A 24,914-nucleotide genomic window follows, 5' to 3' on the forward strand; every position below is an offset into this window, starting at 1 on the left:
GCGATGGTTAGTTGTGCGTTATATTCCCCCCCTAAAAACTACCTTCTCTTGGTCCGGACGAAGGCAGATGGTAAGGCTTGGCTCTCTCTACAGCCAGCTGCCTCTGACCTCTAGGAAGGGTCTTGCCGTGCTGGGCTGAGAGAGAATTTCTGGCAACTGCTCTCTGTCTCCAGCGAGGAGCACAGTCGTTCTGATGAACGAGAAGCGTAAAGCAAGAAGTTAAATAGTTACAAGAAGTTCATAGCACGGAGCTGTCGGTGCTATTTCGAATTAGGGAATATGTTTCCTCTACAGGTGCAGTAAAATACACCCCCTGCACAGAGCGGCAGCCAGTTCTGCCCATCAGCGCACACCAGCTTCACCCTGTATATTTAGCCAAGCGGAAGGAAGACTAGAATAATAGCAGAACCTACAACTTTAAGCTAAAACCATGCCGGCACCCTGCAGAACCTCATTCTGACACGCTTGTCAGCACCCACAAGCTTCACGTGGCTGACAAAACAGCAGCCTTTCCCTTGTTTTTCCTGAAACGCCACTGCCCCAGGTGACTGAATCTCCAGGGCAGCGGCGGGTTACGTTGGACAAGAGGAAGTGAGGATTAAAATGAGGAAGAGAAAGCTGCCTACACACCCCTTCCCCCGGGATGGAAGCTTTCAAATGCAGGACCTCAGCCTTCCAGAACCACCCCACAAGTTTGCTTCCCTGGGAAACTACGGTTCTGGAAAGCAGCAAATGGATCACAGAACCACAACAGAAGTTCCCATAACACAGAATTTGACCTGCCTATGTTGAGACTCAGAAGTTAGGTAAGAATTTCTGTCCTAAAAGTGGTAAAATGAAAGCTGTGGAATTGCAGACCTCACGCTATAACTTGAGGAAATAATAAAAAGAACAACCCATGATGCAAACGTTGCCTGTGGGTTGGCACCCAGAGCTGCGTGTGAGATACCAGAGATGACATACAACACACTCTTCATTCCACAGTGACCCAAACAACTTCCAATCATCCGAACCCTACATAACGTACGTCCCGGAATATCTGAATGGTAAGAGTGGCTGACAGGAAAGATACTTATTGTGCTGGTTTTGGATGAGAAGGGGTTAATTCTCCTCACCGTGGGGGGCGGCTGCCTTTCCGGCTTCCCGCGCTCTGCCGCGTGGCGGGGGGGCGGGGCTGGGAGGGGCGGGGCCATGGTGGGGCGGCTGACCCCGACTGGCCAATGGCAGGTTCATTCCATACCATGTGACACCATGACCAGTATATTGAGGGGGGGCAGTGGCAGCGCAGAGGCGGCGCGGTGTCGGGTCGGTGGACGGCTGCGGCGCGTGTGGTTTGTTCCGGCGGTTCCTTCCCCCTCTCCCCTCCCTTCCCCCCTCCCCCGGGGCTTTGCGCCTCTCGTTGTTCTCCTTTACATTGCTTTTCTACTGTTGTTTCTTTTAATTTTAATTATTAAACTGTTCTTATCCCAACCCACGAGCGTTACCCTTCTGATTCTCTCCCCCATCTAACAGTGGGGCAGTGAGTGAGCGACTGTGTGGGGCTGAGCTGCCGGCTAAACCACGACACTTATTTAATCCTCAGACACAAACAAACTCTTTGACGTGGAGCCAACAACAGCCTGGAACACAGAATTTCCAACTTCACAGGGTCGCTTTGGAGAAGTGAAATTTTTTGTTCAACTTTTAAGTTCAGCTGTAACGAAAGGTGCAGATGCTTATTGCAAGTATTTCAAAGAAGGGTGTGATAAAGAAAGCAGGATTCTTATTGAGCACTGTTAAATCTAGTTAGTAACCCCTGAGAGAACCTTGCACACTTGGCAGAACTTTTACGCTTACCATGAGATGAACGTTCATCGCCTGGTTCAGCTGTGGGGCTGCCGTACAGTTGGCACGCTGCAGGTGCCGGGCTGAAAGAATCTCACGAGTCCGTAAAAATTTCTCCAAACAATTCTATGAGAAATAACACATTTGAAAACATATATGATGACCCTGCCTCTTCTCTTGGCAAAGAGGGGGTTCAGATTTTCCTCTTGCCCACACTTACTTGTTCAGAGTCTGTGAAAGGCAGCCTCAGGAAGTCTTCCACTAGTCCCATCTCCCGACAGATGTCATACATGTCTTTTAATAGCTCTTCCTCCTTTAACTGAGTGGTGTGCTCCTGCAGCAGAGCCCAAGCCTCCGCCATGCACCTGTAGTTAATTTTGTGAGACGTAAAGGCATATTAATGGTATCACCAAAAAGATGCCCCCCAGATATTGTGCTCAAAGTTCAAAGGAAGTGTAGGGGATTGTGATTTCTAGTGTTTGTTCTCCACCTCTCACAGTATTTGAGTGCCAAAATGGTGGCAGATATTTCTTTACCTATTGGACAACAGCACAGTGAGGAAAAGCCGCACTTCGCTACAGCTGGAGGCCGAGAGCTTCATCACCTGCATGTATCTGAGGGCTCGCCTATGCTCTCCTTGGCACATGAGGGACTGAAGAATTCGCACGTCTTGCCACGACACAGGTTTGGTTGCAGTTGGTTCAAGCAGCAGGGCCAGGGAGCTCTGCAGAAGGTAGAGATCAGGTTTCTTAAGATATAGAGACACACACGCGCACAACAAAACGATTCAAAAGTGTCTTCAGTGAGGGTGAATCTCTGTTGAATAAACTTAGATGGTGACTAATGAAGGGCTTGGTACCGGACAGGTAAATATAAATGCTGAAGTGTCTGCAGAAAAAAGATATTCCGTGAGCCGTACAGAACAAAGGGAGTCCTTTGACAGGAGGGATTCACACCTGGCCAGGATAACCAAATCTCCGTAGGCAAACATCACCTCTCGTAAAGACAAGTCATTCTCCCAGGCAAACGGGTTATATTAACATTGTGACGGGCAAAGAACAACCTTCAGCATCAGAGGGAACATGAATTAGATTGAAGAGTCACTTTTGCGGTCTTCTGTCTCAAGTCTTGCTGCCAGGATGGCAGTTTGAATAGTTAAAGTCCCCAAACCACTGCTTTTGAGAAAGCGCTCGACTGCTCTGCTGAGAACAACCTGAACAGATGGCTTTGGCAAGTCACACGTCAAGCATTAACGCTGACTTCTTCATTGTCTTAATCCATTTCCTCTCAACGTAATTAAAACCAAACTGCAGACCATCACGTATTGCTGAAGGTGCTGCTCAAGCAGGATTACAAAAAAGAAGCTTCCCATGTTTTATCACCTGGTATCAGCTAAGCACCAGGGTTTTTACATCATTTGATAGATCATAGCATTGTATTGCAATGTGTGCCCAACCAAACTGTCACATACTTACATCATAGTCCTTGTGGTCTAGAAGCCAAAAACCTCGAATAAGCTTAACAAGGCCCGAAGGGATGGCAAAGGCAGCTGCGAAGGAGTCGACGGAAGCTTCTGTTTTGTTCGGAAAGGGATGCATGATGTCTAGCAGCAAGTAAATTGTCTGATATCAAGTATCTAATTAAGGCTAATAGATTTGCAAGACCAACAATTTATCACATGAAATAACATTATTACTATTGTTAATAGAATATTAATAGATAATAAAAGGAAATAAGAATATCATAGTGGTAGGACACAGAAAATACTCATGTATTAGTCTTGCCATTTCATGCTGTTGCAACCTGAAGATAGTCAGGCCCTAACAACAAAATTGCATTCTGAATAAATAACCAGAAAGACAGACTCTCTGATTTCTCTAAGGCATTCAGAAAGGTTGCCTTTCGATATTTAAACAGTCCCGTTGGAAACACAGGCTCCCTCTTTAGTCACTGGAGCCACCAGCTGGACATTCAAAACACGAGAACGGCCAATGCTTGATTATTAAAGCAAACAAATTCTACAGCTGGTTTCTTCCCTCCTTTCCAGCGTATATAAAACAAGTGAAATTAGGGTGTCCTTACAGCACAGCTTAGCTCTGGATGATTAAAACTGGATTTAAACCAGTATGTGGATCACTCATCGGCAGTGTCACTTTCTCTTTCTGACAGCTGTTTTGGGGGGTCTATTCTCATCAGAGAGCTCCGGGGTGCAACAGCTTTAAAGCCCCTGCTCTCTAGGCTCCCCTCTCGGGTCAGGCAACACACAGCCAAAGCAACACAGTGTATTTCGGCAGCTTAAAAATTCAGTTTCTGCCCAATGACTTCTCCCTTCTCTCTCTCTATTATTCTGTGTGCCTGCACTTGTAACAGCACAAAAGCAAGCCCTCATAGCTGTGCTGGAAAATGGATGATTTCAGCAAAATCAGGCCCTGGTAAACCGCTGTCAGAAATCCTTTTGCTCTGAAGCAGCACATTCTAGTGCATCGCTCGAGGAAGCAGCTGTTTGCTACAGCTGTGGGTGCTTCAAAAATGAAAAACAGTTTACATTTTGAGACAATCTAGGGGAGCTTTCTACCTTTAACATTGCTTAGTAAACCTGTTTTCTCACATCAGAAAAGACTTTGCAACAAAACATTTTAAACATTCCTAAACAATCCACAGTACAAAGAAATCCAACAATGCTTCTGTCTGCGACTTAATTCTTAACTACACGTGTTCATCCGCAGTGTGTTTGAAGCACAAATTAGAAAATGCATCGAACGCGTAGGTGACAGACGTTTCAGACCCCTGATGCGCGTATACTGGAGGTGTGACAGAAATAACTCCAAGGGATACGATTGCATGTTTGTGGCTTTCTTCAACGCCTTCTAGCAAATAGAGCTCCAGCAGTGCCTGGAATGAAAAGGTAGAAGCTTTTTAAAAGTCCTCTCTTTGAGAAATCATTGGCTTTGGGGGAGGGCTGGGCTGGGGCTGGGGTTTGTGGTGGTGGTGGTGGTTGTTTTCAGGGAACACAACACTCACCTGTAAGCTAGGAGGTGGGTATTTCCCCGTTCCTCCTTCCTCTCTCCGCCACATCTCCTCAACTCGGTCTCCCAACTGGGAAACCATCCCATCGACCATCAGGCAGTCAGAGTCCCGTTTGCCTCTGGAACAAAACGTAGCGAGGATTTGACAGAGGAAAACACTAATTGCGGCCTCTCGGTGTCACAGATTTCCTCCAGCCAAAACAAACCCAGCTAAAGCTCCCACGACTCCAGGAAAGGAACAAACAGACAAAGGCATGATCGTGACTTGAAATCGACTGGAAAGAAATTTCGGAGTCAGGTGAAAGGTGCTCATTAGATCCTAGTGAATTATTAAAGGAGCTCCAAATAGGAATCCAAAAAGCTCCCTTATTAAGGGGAAAGTTGCAGCGACCTTTTAGTTTCCAGTTTTTCTTTTGTGCCGCATTACTTGTAATACAAGGGCAGTGTGAGCAAAGCTACCCCAAACCTCACGCCCCCAGCGGGAGCGTTCCCACACACAGCGGTGAGACCACAGCACAGCAATGTCAGGCTTTGGTCTCAGCACCTCGCTTCTGTTACTGAAAAACAGTCACGGTCAGAAAGCTGAGCCCGCAGCTGAATTCTGGTATCCCCTGAAGCAGCACGTTTGCGCCTCTGCACGTGCCGTCACAGTGACGGAGGGCTGGCCTGTGAAACACTGCATTCCTCAGAAGCCCATCGCAGGCTCCTGCGGGCTGCGACGGCAGCCTTTCATTTCCCGAGGAGGACGAGCAGAAGCAGCACGCTGGAGGTGGTGCTTCTAAGGAGCCCGTGAGCCTGTACGAGAGTTACCTGAGAAGGACGCGCAGGAAGAGGAGCTTGAAAGCCAGCGCCTGACATAGAGCAGCTTCCACCTGGACTCCTCCTGCTGCACCTTGCTCACGGTGCCACAGCCACGGCTACTTGAGGGCTTTCTTTAGGTTACAGAACAGTTGCCAAAGAAAAATCTGTTCTCACCTAACCCAAGGCACATCACCATTATGCTCGTGAGCCAGCCCAGGAAAGGGAGCTCCCGTGAGGAAGGGGCTTTTATCCAGTCGCCAGGAGAGCGCTGGCCGTGCCAGCTGCATGTGACTCTGCCCATCTCCTTCAACGACACCGCGGTGCTTGGGAGTGGGAGATTTGGGCCAATCCCCTTATCGCCATCTATCACTGCTCATTGAGAGAGATTATTTTTGCTTTGTTTTTTGTTTTGTTTTATTTTTTTCCTAAAACACACTTTCTTCTGTGCCCAGAACAATTGCTCTGCAAAGGCCGTGCCTTGCTGACCTGGCCGTGACTGATCCTGTCCTCACCACACGACCTTTTCCAGTGGTAACAAATGACACAGAATTGCCAATGAATTACGTGCACGTCAAAACAATGATGATACCAACAAAGGGCACTAAGCAGAGGTATATATCAACATTTCAACACGGGAAAGGAACCTCTCTGTTCAGCAGGACACACGCATCACTCCAGTCAAGAGTGTTGCCAGCAAATGCATGAAGCGTAGCAAATACAGCTGCTGATGGAAAAGCCACTCGCTGCCGCTTCTGAATTTGCAGTGGAACTGCTCTAGAGCTTTCCTGCACGTCCTACCTTGATAAACGCTCCAGTTGCTGTCGATGACCAGCGTAGTAGCTCCGAATCAGAGGATAATTGTAGAAAGGTCTAGAGAAACGCATCTCGTAACCTACAGGCAATAAATAAGAAGTAAGTTAAAGAAGTCATATCACATTTTCAACCTACAGTTTTTGACTAAAAAGACAGAAGAACACACAAGCTAAGCATCAAAAGCACAGGCCAGCCTCCGACTTTGAAAGAAGCCCAGCCTCCTTCTGCCTTTGCTAAAAGAGACCTACGACACAGGAGTCAATTCCTCCTTGTCCTAAGTGCCATTTCAAGCTTACAGGTGATGTAGCATCCAGAACATGTAGTGTCAGCTGAAGTTCACTCTAAAAAAAACCCCCAGTTCTCAAAGGGAATGGGTTTTTAAACGTGTCACGTGAACATGCGTAAGACAGTTAAGGCTGACAATAGGATTTATAACCCATCCAAATGATGAACTATTTCCAAGGTGTATTTTTTCCTCAAACAATCCGTAAAAAGTTCAAAACACGCACGTCAGGCTTTTACTGTAAAATCAAGCATTCCCGTGTTGGTGCTTTAGGAGTTACTTGTTTACAATTCCAAGGATTTCAAGCTGTGGGCACGAGCAACTCCCTCCCTCAGAGGCTTAGTGCTGTTTCTGAGAAACACCCCGGAAAGAAACTGCTTCCATCATTCTACACGACGCAGTTGAAAAAACAGTGAAATCTCAATTTCAGCAGCAGAACTTCAGCATCTGCTGTCACTGAACGGGCACGACTTGGTATTGATGAAGCCTTGACAAAACCATGGGGAAGCAGGTGTTCATAGGAAGCACTGACTGCTACAGCCGCGTGACAGTTTAGGCTTACCTGAGCCCTCGGGCAGGAGGCGGGACCCACAGAACCAGAGGACCACTCGTGCATACAAAGCTGCGAGGCTGGTCACCGCCAGCTTATTTGTCAAGTCTGCAAAACATGAAAAGAAGCTTAAGAGGACTGTTGGTGTGCAATTTCTTTTGTTTTTTATAAAGCTCCCCTCATTGCACTAAAGAGAAAGTAGAAAAATAACACGGTAGAAATCTTTGCCTGTGCATTTTTCACTCCGTATCACGTCCTTCTCTGAAGTAAAAGCCCACAATCACAAGCAACCCCTACAAAGAAGAAGATTCACTAAAGGTTTAATAAAAAAAAGTGAAGTTGGAACTACTAAATCCACTCATGGATAAGGCACCTGTTCTTCACGTAGCAGAGACGTTTACTCTAGCAAAGGGATTTTCTCTTTTCTCCTCAATATGCCAGGAACAAGTTCTAATAGAAACAGCTACAGAAACTCATGCAACTCACTTCACATGTTACTCATTTAGGCTTCCTCTCTGATTTTAGTCATTTCCAATCCAATATTTGCATGCAATCACGCACTGCTAGCTGACAATCAAAGGGAGTATTTGTCACAGTGCCACATCCCGTTGCTGTAATTTCAAGCCGGGTGCTTGCACAGCTCCTTGCTGACCGCAGCCTCCCCACCCACTCGCACCAGCTCCCCAACAAACTCTTGCCCTGAACTCAACGCGCGGTAAGTGGCAGCCCCAACCCCTCCCATTTAAGCCCCTTCTCCCCGCTACATCTGACTTTCTGCCAATCAGCAAAACCAACAGAAGCTCCTCTTTCCACAATTACAGCCCCAGCATCGTTCCAAATCTTCATAAGACATACCAGAGAGTTAGAAATACTGTGACAAACCTTCTCCGGCGAGCTCTTGTGCCTCTGTTAGAAAACAGTTCAAGACTGTGCTAAGGTTGCTCAAAAGCAACTGGCGGTGCTGCAGAGCCTGTAACCTCTGCGGGTCAGTGGAGCTGCAGGAGCCGTCAAACAGCGCAACACCTTTTCAAGAACAGGTATGAAATCGTTAGCCTACAGAGCCATTGCAGAGTTTCAAAGTGCACGTCCAGATCTGCGGGCAAGACCATCTACCAGCAGATCACTGAATGAGCTCAACTGGAAAGACTGACTCTAGGTTTGCAGCATGGCTGCACTAGTACTCACATATGTCATGAAATTTGTGTTTTGTATCGATCACTTTGCTCCATGTCCAGTCAAGGGCAAACTGTAAATTAGCAGCGGAACTTGGCTGCTCTTTAAAAAGAGAGAACAAAAAAGAAATGAATCAAGAATTCCAAACGAAGAAACCATGCAACATAAAAACCACATAACAAGTCTTACCTTTAGATGTCCAAAGCTCAATGCAGCCAGTCAGAAGCCCTACAGAACCTGTCTGGGCAGCAGCTGACAAGACCGCCTCTAACTGCTCCTCCTAAAAGTAACAGGCGAAACCAAAGGAGAATCCCACCTGCTTTCAACATCCCAACCACCAACAGTAAGTGCTTGTTTCTAACCCTACACTCACTCAGGCATCACAGGCTGGGCTGCTTGTTGCTGTGAGGAGCACATGGAATTTTCCCCCTGACATGACAACTTCCCAAAGGCTAATTCTAATCTTTATTTGCATGCCTCTGCATTATCCTCTCAATTTACTGCGTTCCAATTAACTATTCCCAGCAACGTGCCCTGCTTATACCCACGGCACATGGGGTGCAGAGAAGTTTGCCATCAGGAATGCGCGAAGGGGACAGAACAAACAGAACTCTGCAACGTTTGCATGGAAGCAGCGAAGCCAAGATCAAGCAGCTTTCCAGGCTATGAAGACATGAAGCAGTTACGACACCCCAAACATTAAGTTGTCATTTCCCAAAATGACAGAAAAGAAGTGAAACATTGATGTTCTAATAGGTTTCAGGTTTAGGCGCTTCAAACACTGTGTTCTAATGCCGTGGCGATCCTTCAGAAGGGCAAAGCACAGGCAGGCACAGACGTGCACTGTTAAGGAGCAGCTTAGTGCAGCTGGTGTTCTGGTACTTCTTCCAGGTGAAATGAACATAGAAACATAGAATCATAGCATCCTTAAGGTTGGAAAAGCCCTCTAGGATCAATGAGCGCAACTGTCAACCCAACACTACCATGTCTCCTAAATCAGGCCTCAAGTGCCACGTCTACATGTCTTTTCAGTACCTCCAGGGATGGTGAATCCCCCACCTCTCTGGGCAGCCTCTTCCAAGGCCTGACCACTCTTGCAGTGAAGGCATTTTCCCTAATATCCAACCTAAACCTCCCCTGATGCAGCTTGAAGCCCTTTCCTCTCGTTCTATCGCTAGTGACCTGGGAGAAGAGACCAACCCCCACCTCACAACAGCCTCCTGTCAGGCAGCTGCAGGGAGCGATAAGGTCTCCCCTCAGCCTCCTCTCCTCCAGGCCAAACAACCCCAGGTCCCTCAACCTCTCCTCATGAGACCTGTTCTCCAGACCCTTCCCCAGCTTTGTTGCCCTTCTTTGGACACGCACCGGCAACTCTATGTCCTTCTTGTCCCGAGGGGCCCAAGACTGAGCCCTCATCAAATTGCCCTTTTTAGGGCTTTTGCTTTTTGTTTGCTTCTTTCTTTGGCTTTTTAAGCACATTCACAAGTATCTTTCCCTTCTAAACAAAATCATCACATTCAAAGCCATTTCTACACGTTCGAATACACACATCAGATTTCCATCTTTTTCTGAAAACCAGTCTCAGACAAGGAAACACACCGAGTACGACTTACGGTGGCAAACAAAACCCCAAACCAAGCTTCTTGTCCCTAATTCTGAGATTTGTCTTACTCACATTCACAAGCAATTCCTGCTCAAATCCCTAACAAGCCTCTGAATGATCTAGTCTCAATTCAGCAAAGGGTATGACAAATTTCTGCATTTCCCAATTATTCCCAACGTGGAGCTGACATCAGATCACCCAATCTGAATGGAAGAGCCTACATCAGGCTTGCAAAAGAAACAGCCTATGGGCCAGGCCAACCTGCCAAGACGTTCATGTTAGCTACCACACTGTGCACAAGGGCTCTTTGCCCCAACGCACCCCCACAGATCTGGAGAGGAATCCAGCAGAGAGGAAGATGAGGGCAGGGAAAGACTGCTCTCCCCTTCCTACCAAGTGCTCCTCTGCCTGAAGGTTGTTCTGAGGGAACGATGCTTCCTTTTCTCCATTCTGTCCTCTTTTCCCAGCTCATCAGGGATCAAAACCCGAACTCAGGACCATGCAGGCAGTTGCACTCATTGATGAGAGAGAAGGAACAGCTTTCCCCGACTTTCTCTTCCTGCTCCTAGAGCAGCGCTCTCTTCCTTTCTAGACATTCAGGCCCTGATCGTGCTTCAACGGGAGGCAACGGTGGGTTTACACTCCCAAGAGGGGACCTCAAACATTACATTTGATAAAACTGGTAGGGTACAAGTGGAGTTACGCGTGTGGATGGGCAGGAGGAGCATTAAATGGTCCCTGACACCGAAAGCAGCGCCATGGAAAGCTTAGGAAAGCTCCATCTCTTGACATTCTCCATAAAGACAGAGTAAAAGCTCACCTCCTTCTGGAAGCCGCTGCACGTCACATGAACAACTCCAGAGCTCAGCAGGCACGTGCCATCTGCAGAGACAACGAACGTTGGACAACATTCCATACTCTCACCGTGATGGTAGCACCAGTTTACATTTTTGTCACAGCAACCTCTGGAAAGGTACAACCGAGTACCCGTTTTCCTCATGACATCACTTACAGCCTTTTTTAGAAAAATAATGGCTGAGTGTAGAAATTTTACCTCCGGGGCTATCGAGGTGCTGCGCTTTGAGCTTCAGCCCAGAGTCATTTCATCTGATCACCAGCACCACCTCACGGGCTGCGTTACAGAAGCACCCAACCCCCAGACCCAGCCGCCTGTCAGACGGGTGTCACAACAGCACACACTTGGTCAGTACAACGTCATCACAGTTGGGTGGGTGGGGGTTGGGGTGTTTCGGTTTGGTTGGGTTTATGCGTGACAAACAGTGAACAGGAGAACCAATAAATGGCATTTGAGCTCGGTTTAAGCTTATCACTACTCAAAGCAGTGTAATACCTACCAAATTTATAGGTGCTTGGATGAAAACACAGCTCAGGTTGTGGGTAAGAAGGAGGAACTCTCCAGCTTAGGCTGCGCTCCTGCACCACAACATCCAGAAGGGGGTTTGGAGCAGTCGTGCTTGTCACAGCGTCCAGTGACCACAGTGCAAAATAGGGGCAGTCCTGAAGGGATTCTTCTGGCCTGAAAGAAAACAAGCGCAGAAGCTAAACGCCGACTTTCCAGTGAATTATGGGGAGGGATACTGAAACCAGCTTCATAAAAACCTACCTTAGTGAGCCTGGCATTTGAGCCTGATACCAGCAGTCCAAGTCAAATACACCCAAATAAGTAGATGGTTTTCCCTGGCCGCGTGTGTTCACTTGCCAGCTGAAGACGGAGACACTGATGTCAGGAGATATGACTGTAAAAGACAAGACATTGTTTCTTATTGGGAGAAAATACAATCTATCTGACATTTTCAAAACATCCCTTTCTATTTTGGCTTCATTCTGTTACGTCACTCATGAAACGCAACACTTGACTAAGAAGAATTTTAAAAATGTACACCAAAGCATCACCTCTGTGATAGGTTTCAGTCATGCTGCCCCCCTTTGCGAGTTCAACCTGTATCCGTCCTAAGACAAACCCAATACACAATTGTCAGGTAATCAAGTTTCCCATACAGTAAGAGTGCATCAAGATGGTTAGAAAAAAACAAAAACCAAAAAACAACCCACCACCCTAGGGAAAACATACATTGCTGGTTTTAGAAAGCATACAAATTCTTGTCGTATACACTTGATCACTCAGCTGGCATTATTAATTTCCAGATTCGACTCGATTACGGGTGTTACGAATAGCTCCTTTCCAGCGCAGTCAGAATGAAAGAACACAATTATCACACAAAACAAACACCAAAACCCAACCCCAACAAACAGGAGGTTGGAACAAAGAGTTTAACATCAAACATTGACCATGTTACACTCGGGTTCTCTCAAGAAGTGGCATGGTCTGTCGTCTCTGGGGAGAAGGCATTCTCCAGATGTGAGCAAAGTGGGGGGTGCATCCTTTACCCTGACAGAGCAGGGAACCAGGAGACAGGTCGTTTGGCAAAATGGGTCTCTGTTCTCTGCTGAGTTCATCAGGGCTGCTCAGGGAGCCTCCCACGCTTTACTGTGTGTCATCGTGAGCTTCTGTGCCCTTTCACTTGTGTGAGCCGCTGAAACTGCCTTTGAAGATGTCAATTAGTTTCATAAATCAGAAGCCAGCTGCATTTCTAACCTCAACCCACATCCAACAGAAGCTCATGTGGGCCTACAACTTGAATAGTTTCTGGATAAAAGCTAATGAGGAGCCATCAGAAAAATGACAAGCATTTTTCCATGCCTCAGACTTCATGAAAAGGGGACCGAAAGGGCCTTTTTTGTTGGTTTTGGTTTGGGTTTTTTGGTGGGTGCGCCTGTTGGTTGTTTTTGACAAGGTTTTAGAAGGCCCTCTCCTCAGAATCATGCCACAGGTGGAGAAAATCCAAAGGGGTTTTCATTAGATTTTGACACGCTGTTGTTAGAGGATGGCACCCCAAAAGAGGTGGAAGCTGCCTCTTCAGGACTAAGACAAAGCTAATAAACACAAATAGCCTAGAAAGTCACGCCAGTGTGGTCTTTGTAACAGCAGACATAAGTTAAGGCCAGTAAGAAGAGAGGGAAGGGCATTCACACACCCAAACAAAAGGCTGTGAAAGTTATCACTGCAGCCGGCTCAGAGATGTGCTCAGAGCATCACTGGATGTGCAAACCCAGAGATGCACATCTCATTATTGCAAGGGAATGAAAGACACCAGAGGAGTTTTAACTGTCGATCCGGACAAGGGAAGCCAGAAGCTATTGCTTTAAGAGCTTGTAGGTGTAGGAACCTATTAGACACAGAGAGGGCAAAGCGCACAGGCAGATCATAGACTCGTAGAATCATTTAGGTTGGAAAAGGCCCTTAAGATCATCGAGCCCAACTGTAAACCTCATACTGCCAAGCCCACCACTAAACCCTGTCCCACAGCACCACGTCTGCACATCTTTTAACTCCCTCCAGGGATGGTGACGCCACCACTTCCCTGGGCAGCCTGTTCCACTGCTTCGCAACCCTTTCTGTGAAGAAATTTTCCCTAAGATCCCAACTAAACCTTGTGCTCTAGACCCTTCACCAGCTTCGCTGCCCTTCTTTGGACACACTCAGCGCCTCAGTATCTTTCTCGTAGTGAGGGGCCCAAAACTGAACACAGGATTCGAGGTGCAGCCTCACCACCGCCGAGTAGGGGGGGACGATCACTGCCCTACTCCTGCTGGCCACACTCTCTCTCATACAAGCCAGGATGCTGGTGGCCTTCCTGGCCACGCGGGCACACTGCCGGCTCATCCAGGCGGTTGGGGAAGGTATCAAACAGATCTGGCCCCAGGACCGAGCCCTGGGGAACAGCACTCGTGACCGGCCGCCAGCTGGATGCAGGTGCAGGCATAGGTTGGAAGAGGGGAAAAAAGAAAGTTGAGGGAACATTCCTAAGCAATGGAGGGGATGATCCTACTGTTCAAAGACGAGAGCTGGAGGAATAAAATGACTGACAGGTGTTATAGAGGTGACCCCACCATACATCGCTACAGCATGTCAGCAAGCATTGAAGGGAAAAATAGGGTTTATTTTAACAAGTCCCACAGAACCTAAGCACCCAGTTTTTCCTTTGAAATAAGCCCAAGAAGTTAGTCTATACAGATATTGAAGACTTTCAGGCTGTGGGTATGGAACAGCATTCACTGCTTGGATGCCAAAACCATTTAGTTTAGAACAACCAAACACGGGCATCAGGAACAAACCTTCATCAACGCTGCCTTCTCTGTCAATGCAGTTGGGAAAGATTTCTACAGCCTGACAGCTGAGTAGTTTGGCCTTGCTGCCCTGCCCTCTCAAGGGAAAGGCTCCACCCGTCAGATCCAAACTGTACTTTTCAACACAGGATGCCAAACCCTGCGGAAAAAATCACAGGCGAGAGAAAGGTCATTCTGAGAGAAAAGCAGACATTATACCTCAGTAGGAAAGAATGTCTATGTCTAATAGAACCTGCATATTGTACTGTATCTCTCCCAGGCGCTTAATCTGATGGCAAAGAGAAACTACAGCTGACAAGCAAGAGAACTGAGTGTCAAACCGTAACGGGTAAGTTTGGCCGTAAAAGCTTTGCACATTTTCAGAACTGAGCATTTCCCTCGCATTACTGGTTCTAAATGTGTTTTGCAGAATTCCTTGCACCGTCCCGGTTTCTTCACAAACCTACGTATTTATCTAGAAAGAGAGATCTGAAATAATGCCATACATAGGCATGCAAAGCGCTTTGCTCCATGACTTGATCACAGAACTGATGAAGTTAGAGGAGTCACGGCCTTCCAGCAGCCAAAGCTCTCTTGCGAGGCATTATCTATAGGCACACACCGCTAGAGTGAATGCCCATCCCTCGGGAGTAGCCATGAGAACGTCTTACTGAGTCACACTCTTCTCTCAAACCACGTCAGCTCCTGCCAGCTCCTCCTCTCACCTCCTCAGGGACTAAAGGGTGAAAGATCCCTCCCTGCCTTCACCAAGTGCAGCCAACAGCAAAACAACCCGGCGGACATGGCATGCACGTGGGCAAGGCGTTTAGGGGCACGAATTCCTACAGAGTCAGCCAACTACTTTGAGACCTACAGAAACTCCAGCAGGATTGTGTGGAACCTCTGAGACCACCATTTGCTAAGCAAGCATTGACTGAACTACTGTCTTTCCAAATACAGCACTTGGTCAAATGCTCTACCCTACAACACATGGGTGTGTGGATTGTGGACAAAGAGCAGCTCTACAGTTAAAAACCAACCAAACAAAACCAAAAGCTAAGCAGCTAAAAACCTCCAAAAACCTACCAGAAAATAAAAAAATTGCTTGTACCTCATTCTACCCAAGTTTCCTAAAGTTTCAGAGCTCTAGAAGGAACTGGCGTGAGACAATCCATTCTCGTATGACCTGATATGTTACATTTAACTCACCTACTCTGAGAACAGGCAAGCTTTCTCTTAACCATTCTAGGAAATACTACTAATAAATATCAAGGCTGTAGAGCACAGATCCTCTCCTACCGCACCTCAACAGGAAAGACATGCTCTGAATTAAGATTACTTTCCCATCCAAAAGATTTTGCAAGGGTTTCAGGCGTAACACTGAATAAAGTGATACGTTCTAAAAACGCGTCTTCTATCTGTTAGATAACAGAGAGGTAAGGCTAGTTCATCTCTATTTTAAACACAACCTCTTTGGAGCCACTTCTAAAAATTTACATATACTTTTTTGACCAAATCAGACCACTCTTTACTGTATTTGCCTATTTTGCTGGCTTCAAGAGCAGAGTTCGTAGGTAACGCAGCCAAAAATTAGAAAGAGTTCTCTTTAGAGCTACTAAGTTTCAGGACCAGCACCGAAGAGACCCTGCAGGTGAGCGTCATGTGAAGTCCTGCTGACAGAGCTCAAAGGGAAAACAAGGATTTAAACCTGAAGACCGGAACAGAATAAAGCTGTACGCCCGTGTTTTAAGGAAGGGAGACAGACAGAACCTTATTCAACTCTGCAGTTTGGTTAAACAGAGCTACTCAAAGCCCTGTCTTCTCTTCCTACATGCCATTCACTTGGTGTTTAAATGAAGAATCATTTTATTTGTAAAAGCTGCTGCCTCTTCAGGAACTGAATTTATACGGGCTCTTTGCAGGCGGCCCTGGCTGGAACACACGACACGGCGGTATGAAATTGTACGACTTCTTTTCAAAAAGTATGGACAAAGGCCGTGCCCGGGAAGACTCAGCAAAAGATTCTTTCTTTTTAAGTCATCTCTGAATTGTCATGGTCAATATTCCCCCTGCCAACTTCACTGAGACTCCCTTAGGGAAAAGGACTCTTTCCATCCTTTCACGGACGTGCACGTCTTACCTCGTACATGGCTTGTCCTGAAGCCAAGGGCCTCCTGTCTGCGAACGCTAACTGCAACAGATGTAAACTCACGGCATCGCCTTCACTGGAAAAGGTACAAATGATGACATTTGGTTACAAAGCTGCTTTATAGTCCTCGTTACCCTTTCCTTAGATCTAGGCTGAGGTTTCCTGAATAGCACTGTCTTGCTGAAAAGAAAAACAGCCCTTCCCAAAACCTAAGAATTGGTCACATTTAGCTGCTAAACCACAAAGGAGGAAATTTGGACACTAACAGCTTCTGGGGCAAAGGCTACCCATACAATCTGGAAGCTTCAAGATGTTCTGTGGAGTAAAAATGGTTGGGAACAGTTCTTGGCATTGAAGAGCTCGCAATCAAAACTGCTTTACAGTCAAACTGAAAAAGATTGCCACTCCATGAGCAGCCGAGCTGAGTAAATAGCTTGCTGATGCTGAAAGGGGCAGATCTTTCTCCCCTTCCCTTCCCACCAAAGCTCCAGTCCCTCCCCTGCACACACGGCACCTTCCACACCCTCCTTTCAGTCATTAGCCCAGCAGGAAACCACCGACTTGGCTGCTGAGCACCTTCCCTGCCAGCCGAGCTGAGCTGGCTCACCAAGGCTCAGGCTGGCACCAGGGAACCGGCCATGCTGTCACCTCCTCCTTTAGGGGCAGCAGGCTGGTGGATCCGCACCGTCAGTGCTCTGGAGCTGCAGCCTCCACTGCGCTCCATGGTATTTTCATACCACGGTGTGAATATCAGGCAAATCATGAAGCAGTCATCAGGAAACAAAGGAAGCCATTGAAGAATGCCAGCACAGAAATAGAGCCACTGTCGCTTTGCTGCCTTTCAGCAGGGAGGAACTAGTAGGTCCCTCTCCATCCCTGTTACATCCTGTACAAATCGCACCGTCAGCCCCTTCCATACCGGAGAGAATCTCCTGCACGGCTAATTCAACAAAACAAATACACGTGGGTCAACTCTAGGTGAACAAATACTCAAAAAGAAAAAAAAACCAGTGGCCGATAGTAAGCTTTTATTCACCTTTCTTGCGTCGACTGAACAGCCCACAAGTAGCAGCAGTTGCGAGGATCGTGCTCAGGCTCTTGAAAAGTAACGGCGCAGACAGGAATCCTTCCTCCTTCAAGCTGACAGTGGTGCCTGCAGGGTTAACAAAAACAGAAAGCAGGTGAGCCTGGTGGCCCTGCCTGTTTGTAGAAGGGGAGAAGCATCTTCTGAGCAAAGAGCCCCTGACGTGCTTCTCCTCAAGGCACAGAAGGTCACACTCCCGTCTCAAACAAGGGAGTCACGGGAGCGACTGCTTTTGATGCAACAGCCACGAGGTGAGGAAATTACTGTCCAGCACGGGCAATAACCTGGCTTTATCTCCTCCTCTGCCTGCGGAGCAGGAACATGAAAGATTCCTTCAGCTGCCAGGCAAAAGATTCTTCCTACTCTTGTCGCCTGCTTCAATATTGAACTGAAAAGGCAGCCTCTCTTCTGCACAAGCTGAAAACAGCGCCAAACACCAGTAGTGTCTTGTTTCTTTACTTGGACTATCTAAAGCCTTTCTCCTCCAGACTTCTGAACCTTCCTTGCACCTTCACAATCTATTCTTGCCCCCTCACTATCCCTCCACTCTCTATTCATGCCGCCAATAGTTCCCGGTGAGTCACTGCAGATTTGCTTAAGTGAATCCCTATCTGAATTGGGTCAGATATTCCAGGGGGGATTGCTCTTTGGCAGAGCTGAAATCATCTCCCTAATTTCTCTGTTGCTTATCCCTTGACATGACCCTTATTCCCCCTCCAAGTGTTCCAAGCAGACCTTCATTCCCATGCATCGCTGCCTTGGCATGGGTCAGTCCCCTCTTTTGGTCGAGGCTGAAATGTGGGAGAGAATGTCTTTTCAGCCACAGATCAGCTCTTGATCCTTCATGTCTCACTCCTTTCAACCGGGACGCTTTAAAGAATATGATCACCACAATCCCATCATGAACATACTTCAGCCTTTCAATGGGTGCCCTCATTGCAGGAGCTGGTTCTGAGAAATAATGTCTACAATCTCTTTCATTGAAACACACACAACTCCTGCTGTCACTGAATACTGCTGGTGGAACAAACTGCCTTATGGAAAGCAGCTCTCTCACACCCTGACTGCTTGACAGAACCCAGAGAAGGGAGCTTTCCGCAGTTCCTCAGCCCACGGGCACAATAAGGAGAACAATCCCAGCCCGCTGGGCAGAAGGCGGCCCACTGAATCCAGGTATGGCTCAATGGCTACTTCAGAAGGGGATTCCTAAACAGGCCAAGATTACACTCCACATTTCCCTCCCTGAAAAAGGGCTCTTTAAATTAACAGACTTCCTCCTCAAGCAGAGCCTTGAGAGCCCTGCACCTCCAGGCGTGACCAAGTGCAAAGGCCGACTTACTCCCGCTGCAGAGTTTTCATATTCCACAGTGACAGGGAGCCGTCGGAAAAACCCACGGCGAGCTGGTTGCTTCTGCTGATGTAGCACAGGGTCGAGAGCGCTGTTCCTGAAGGACACTGTAACTGAAGGCAGAGATGTCTCCCTGCTCTGCTCACGGTTGCTCTTCCTTGTGAAACGCCAGCAGCAGCTCTAGTGACAACTGTTAGACCTGCACGCACAAAACCACACAATAAAGGAATGCGTTAGGCCATTCAGGTTGCATTTGAAACACTGACGTGACAACATGGATGATCTAATTCTACCGTCCCCGGCAAAATACCCATTGATGCAATACTTTGTCTGCTCTTCCCATTTTGTACGCACTCAGAGCACATAGGAACTCTCTGACTGGACAGGTATCCTCGCTCCTATTTCAAAACCAGGTGAAAGCAAAACCTCCATAGACAAATTCTTCCTGGGCTCTGCACATCAGCAGTTTGGGCCTCATGGTGAAGCTACTTGAAGTGAGACCAGCTCCCGAGGCCACTCTTGTAAGAGCAAAAACAGCGTATGCAATCCGAGTACACCAAGTACAGGTTCCGTTTGGTCAAATGCAGGGATTTTGGTAAGGCATATTTACTTTAAAAAACAAGCCTCAACTTTGCCCCAAGTCAATGAACAGAAGCAGAAGAACATTCCCAGGAAACAGGGCACGTCCGACACACCTTCCTGTCAGGCAGCTGCACCGACTCGGATGGTCAGATTCCTACCCCTCACTGGTGAGAATCACCGTGACAGAGGGACCCTGGTGGGAGGGGGTATTTGTAACCTTAGGAGGAGTATGAAGCCACTCCCATTTTTAATCCTTTCAGGGCCAGACCATGTCAAACCGCCACCTGTAATCAGCAGCCATAAACGTCTGCACAGCAGTAGCTTCAAAGCGGGATGCGTGTTGTTGATTTAAAAGACACAAGTTTTCTTACTTTTCCGTTCAAGTTTAGAAACCGCAAGCTCACCCGATGGTTCATTCTCCCTCTGACTGCAAGAGAGATCATCCAAACCAAGGTCCACCACAAGCAGATGACCAACATCTGTCGCCACCGCTGCCACGCCACAAAACCCTTGCAGAGCCCGGTGCAGGTGCCAAGGCCTCGCGCTGGCTCCTCCGGGGTTAGTTATGGGCTCTACAGCAGTTACCTACAGGAAAACTACAAGTTAGTATTTCAGCTCTTTGACAAGCTTTGAGAGAAATCACTCAAAAGTGAAGCCAGAATCAGCCCATCAGAAGCAAGAAAGTAAATACAGGGTTCTCAGACTTAAAAACACAGCATTGATCCCAATTATATCCAGACAAAACAAACAAACCAACCAACCCCCAAAAATGTCCTGTACAAAAATCCGTTACTGCCTTCCGTTTACGGGGTTTCCTGCAGGGATTTCGCTGAGCTCACTCCAACTGCAATGGTGCAGTCTATTATCACAGCTTACCAAGTTCCATTTTCTACTTAGAAACCATTAACTCAAAGACAACACAGAAAATGCGTTAAATGCAAGAAACTTGACCGTATTTAAGGGACTGGAGTAAGAAAGGCCAAACTCACTCTCGCTCTCCCACGGCCCCCAGCCCGTCAGCACTGGGATACAGCCCACGCCTTCTTTGCCAAACAGGTACTAGGGCAAATCTCGGCTCTCAGTCAGACGCGGCAGCGGCCAAGTTGCAGGGGAGACACACCGCTGCCACGGCAAGGGAGTATTGTTACAGAGAGCGGAAGGGAGATACCAGCTTAGGGAAAGCTACACCAGTCCTCATTTAGAATCAACAGAGCAACCAGGGAAAGCAGAAAAGTTTTCAGTGCCGAAACAGCGGCAAAAAGCCCAGCAGCTGGTTCGCCAAAAGCCAGCTCCGGCTGAGGAGACGCGCACGCTGCTCTGTAACACGCGGAGCCGCCTGCCAGCAGCTTTAGTACAAGGCCCTGATGGAGACAGACCTTTCCGCACCTGCAGCCCCTCCCGGGACAGCCCTGACGGCTCCAGCAGAGACACCAGCACGTGAGGGCTCCTGCACTAAGGCTCCACAACAAAAGAACACGGGCTGCCCTTCAGCCTCCTTGCATAATGTCACACAGTGACACCAGGGAGCTTTACATCAACAGCAACCTGTTACACGACAACGGAACAGAGCAGTGAGCACCACAAGGAGTCCTTTTTTTTAATATATTGGGTTTTCTCCCCAGAGGTGGGGAAAAATTGACCAAACCTCGAAGCCCCAAAGTTCTCTCCTCTCCCGTATCAAGCACTTGCTGTGACTGCGCTGCCTGGCAATCTGCTACAGAATTTACCTTTCCCCTGGGCCACAAGAATTCTACTCCTAGAAGTGCCCGCAGTATTTGAGACAACTTTATATTGTTTCTGTCATGGTTTCAGCTGGGATAGAGTTAATTTTCTTCACTCTAGCTGGTATAGTGCTGTGCTTTGAAATTAGCATGGAAAAAAACCTGTTGAGATAACACACAGATGCTTAGGCTGTTGCTGGGCTTTGCACGCTCTCCTACACTGCTGCCAGCTCCTTCTGGGAACGAACGCAGAAATCCTGTCTCAGCTCCCTGACTCTGCATGCTGCCCTTCTGCCTCACACAAACCAGCAAGAGTGGGGAAAATACCATTCCAGAGCTCTGAAACATGCAACCGTTATAAACCAATTTAATACCGTTAATGTTTTCAATTCAGATTTGCTTTTACAAGTCTGAATGACTGCACGTCTATGTCAGCACACAGCTTGCCTTTCCATCTCAAACGCTGAGATTTATCAGGACGATCGGCAAACCCACACAGCGGAGCACCAACCCAGCTCAGCTCGTTAGAAATCACCACCACACAAACGCTCACTGCCCGCAGTCACACTGTAGCGCTACAGACAAACAAACCCCGCCTGGATTCTAGCAAGTCAAACCAAACCACGCTCTGGAAAGCTGAGTAATACGGAAGTATTTATCTGTCGCAGATTCTAAGGTGGTAAAGACAGAGGGAACCTTGATGTTCCATTACCTTAAGGTGACTCTTGTCTACACTCAGATAAGGAGCCGAGGGGAAAGGACGTCATCTGAGTTTATGGGTTAGAGAAGGCAGGGAAAATTAGCAACGTTACGCCAGAGTATCCCACCCGCACAAGCACCATATGCAATAAGCAGAGGTTCAAGGGCTTCAGGCTGAAAGTCAGTCTGTAACCACCTGCCAGGTAACGCAGTGAAGCCTGTTTTTTCCCATCCTAAGTCAACAGAAAAATGTGCTTTGCTCTAAAGTCACCTGCTTGCTAGTCCGAGACTCCTGGGAATGTGCCGAAGTCAGCTACAGCACAGCCATGGAAGTCTGAGATGTTTTAAAGACAGTATTTCTGACATAATGAACCATTCAGGACATGTATGTTACCAACACTTGAAAGGCAGGGTGAGGACGAGTTCTTTGTCACTCTGGCTAAAAAAAAAGGTAGTTTTCAAGGCCTTTTTGTCAAAGTGGAGAATGAGGTAACTACGTGCTCTACTGTAAAACCAGAAAACTTGTTTGACTCTCTCAGCAAACTCAAAGGATAACGGTACCGTTAACCCCACGATTTCACATCAAGGTGCTCTCGACTGGACACTCTGCAGTGACAGTATGATGACACAATAGAGAAAATGGACGTCCTAGCAAAGAGACGCTCCAAAGCTGCTCCTGAAACAGCGTTATGCAGCACCTGACAACGTTTCCCCCATTAAAAAGCACCCACCCTTCCTGGCAGAACTACTGCTGTAACCACGCTCGATGTTCCAGGGTCGTACAGGCAGAGAACACTTCCCTCTGCTTCTCTCAAGCCAACCAGCAGCCCCGTTCCCGTCTGCCAGGAAACCTCCTTCACCACGCGGATGGTGGGAGGCTGCTCACGGGCTCCACTGAAACGGTGTGCAGAGAGCCGCTCTCCCGTCACAGCGCTCACGACCTCCAGCTGAGGGCCACACGCCAGCCAGGCCAGCCCATCTCTCCCTGGAAGAAGAGAAAAGGCTGGCTAAAGCAAACTCCCAAGAGAGGGTTGAAAACAACGGGAAAATCACAATCACTGCCCCTTTGCTTCAACAGAAGTAGCTCACAGAGCAAGAGAGGCTTACCGAATTCGGGTCGATTATTGAAAATCACCCACTGAATCCTCAACCAATGCATCGTAAAATGAACCACCTTATTATTTTGCATTTGGACTTGTCATTCCTGCACTGAAGAATTCTGCTTGTTTGGGATAAAGATTACAATAGATTGGTCTCTAGTCTTCATGCCATATTCAGCTTGGTTTTGCTAGAAATCATCTAAATACATATGAGAATACATCTCCTAAAGCATACTTCAAATATGGCAAAATCTCAGCCAATTCTTTTCTAGTTGACTAACTTTGCTCGACACACGCCTACTTTGGGCAGGGATTTGGACTTCAACAAGGAATTACCTTAAAATGGGCACTGCGGGAGCCAATTTCAACTTTTACACGCGCTGATCACAGAGAGAAGTTAGCACATTTAGTTTCACTGAACTACTTCCAACACAAAGGGAGTATTAACTCAACTACTGCACTTACAGTCACACAGAGAGATTCTACATGGTCTCAGCAGAAGCCCGGACACCCAGGCAGGCCCCCGGCTCTACCTTCAGATCACCGACAAAGTCAGCTACCTCATCTGCTCAGCCGCTCTCAGCAGCTCTCCCGGGACACTCCTCTGCGTCCCATTAAATATCTGCAAACCCGGCTGCAGCGCCTAACAGGGCTTTCCTCTTCCTTCTGTTTTTAGTCAGGCTAGGAAAGAAAAAGCAGGGGGGGTTGCCTCTCTAACACTGTGGGAGAACTAGTTCTGCACGGGATGTTATGATGGTACCAATAAATACAGCCCAAAACCACACCAGGACTTTTTTGTAAACTGCCTTTCATTCCATTAGAAGTTGAGGAGGGCTCACTGACTTGCCCGTGTTATTTTAATAGCTCAAGACTGCCGCAGGCTGTTGTCCTTTCAAAGTTTAACTCTACTAATGTTTTAATGTTAACATTTTTCATCATTTTGTCACAGTTCATCCTTTCTGTTCTCTCAAAACCTGACGCACCTGAGCAGCACCAACCTGACACAGCTGATGCTGTGACCCCGTGCCTCAGGTCACCTCCAGGCAGTAACAACTTCACAGCAAGACCCAATTTCAAGGAAAAGGCTCACCTCTGGAAAACCGCCCACGCAGCACAGACCCTCGGGTGGTCTCATCTTCCCCAAGAGCCTGAATGGTCACCTCGGGAAACTGCAGCAGGCTGCTCGTTACCTGAGCCGCGAGGTCTCGCATTCTTCACTGTGAATAGAGAAGAAAATGCAAAAAGAGGCTCCTGACAGCCAGAGACATTTTTGAGATTGACAGAACTTTCATCCCTTTGCCGTGAATAATCTCCCGGCCACCTCCTGCGGCTCTTTTCCTTAACAAAAGGGCACTCAGGACAGGTTTGGATCTCACAGCAGAGCAAAAGCAGAATCCTTTGCTTTTCTGATGCCTACGAGATCCCCAACAAAAAGGGGACGCAGGGGTACTGACAGGATAAACAACACGGGAAAAAAGCCCAAGACACTGGAGTCAAGTCAAGCAAGGCGGCACGAGTCAGAGAGTGAGTTTTGCATTAAAAAGCTCCAGAAAATAAATAAAAAAGAACAAGTTGAGAAATTACATGTTTGAGCAGAATCACATCCAGCCAAGTCAGTGTTCTGGGATGTCACCGTTGACTGACATGTAGTACATGACAGTCAGATTCAAAGGCCAACAATGTTACGGGCTTACTGAAGGAAAAGCTAAAGATACGGTCAGTCGCAGCTGCAGACGTGATGTCACAAACCAGGTTCACTTCAGTGCCACCAAAAGAGAGGCCTTGCTGCTGCCCCCATCTCTCCATCTGCTCCTTCCTTCTGCTCCTGTATCCCTGTGCCTTCCCTTGCCCTGACCTGCACACGGTTTAGAGCTCCTTAGGAGCCACATTAACTCCCCAAGCAGACAGGGAACGCACCCACAAGAGCAGAGAGTTTTCCACCAGCTTAGAGAGTGAAACGGGGTTGCAGA

At 47.6% G+C, this 24,914-nt stretch overlaps 2 protein-coding genes across 2 annotated transcripts in view; both read right to left on the minus strand.

Annotated features, from left to right (window-relative positions):
* Window positions 1-24,914, minus strand: part of LOC135317445 (uncharacterized) — a 194,490-nt gene that overhangs the window by 93,534 nt on the left and 76,042 nt on the right. The window lies entirely within an intron of this gene.
* Window positions 62-24,160, minus strand: LOC135317456 (protein ELYS-like; the record flags this gene model as incomplete). The annotated part of the gene is made up of 21 exons (XM_064473748.1): window positions 24,035-24,160; window positions 22,576-22,829; window positions 19,829-20,009; window positions 18,834-19,041; window positions 17,447-17,563; window positions 16,402-16,486; window positions 14,271-14,421; window positions 11,698-11,830; window positions 11,429-11,610; window positions 10,900-10,955; window positions 8,180-8,306; window positions 8,089-8,097; window positions 7,310-7,405; window positions 6,450-6,543; window positions 4,846-4,969; window positions 4,660-4,716; window positions 3,300-3,446; window positions 2,361-2,548; window positions 2,045-2,189; window positions 1,837-1,950; window positions 62-190 (listed from the first exon to the last, which is right to left on the minus strand). Coding segments are annotated over exons 1-21 (2,718 nt in total), but the record flags the coding sequence as incomplete, so codon positions are not given.

Source organism: Phalacrocorax carbo, chromosome 26 (assembly GCF_963921805.1).
Source record: "Phalacrocorax carbo chromosome 26, bPhaCar2.1, whole genome shotgun sequence".
Taxonomy (NCBI): Eukaryota; Metazoa; Chordata; class Aves; order Suliformes; family Phalacrocoracidae; genus Phalacrocorax; species Phalacrocorax carbo.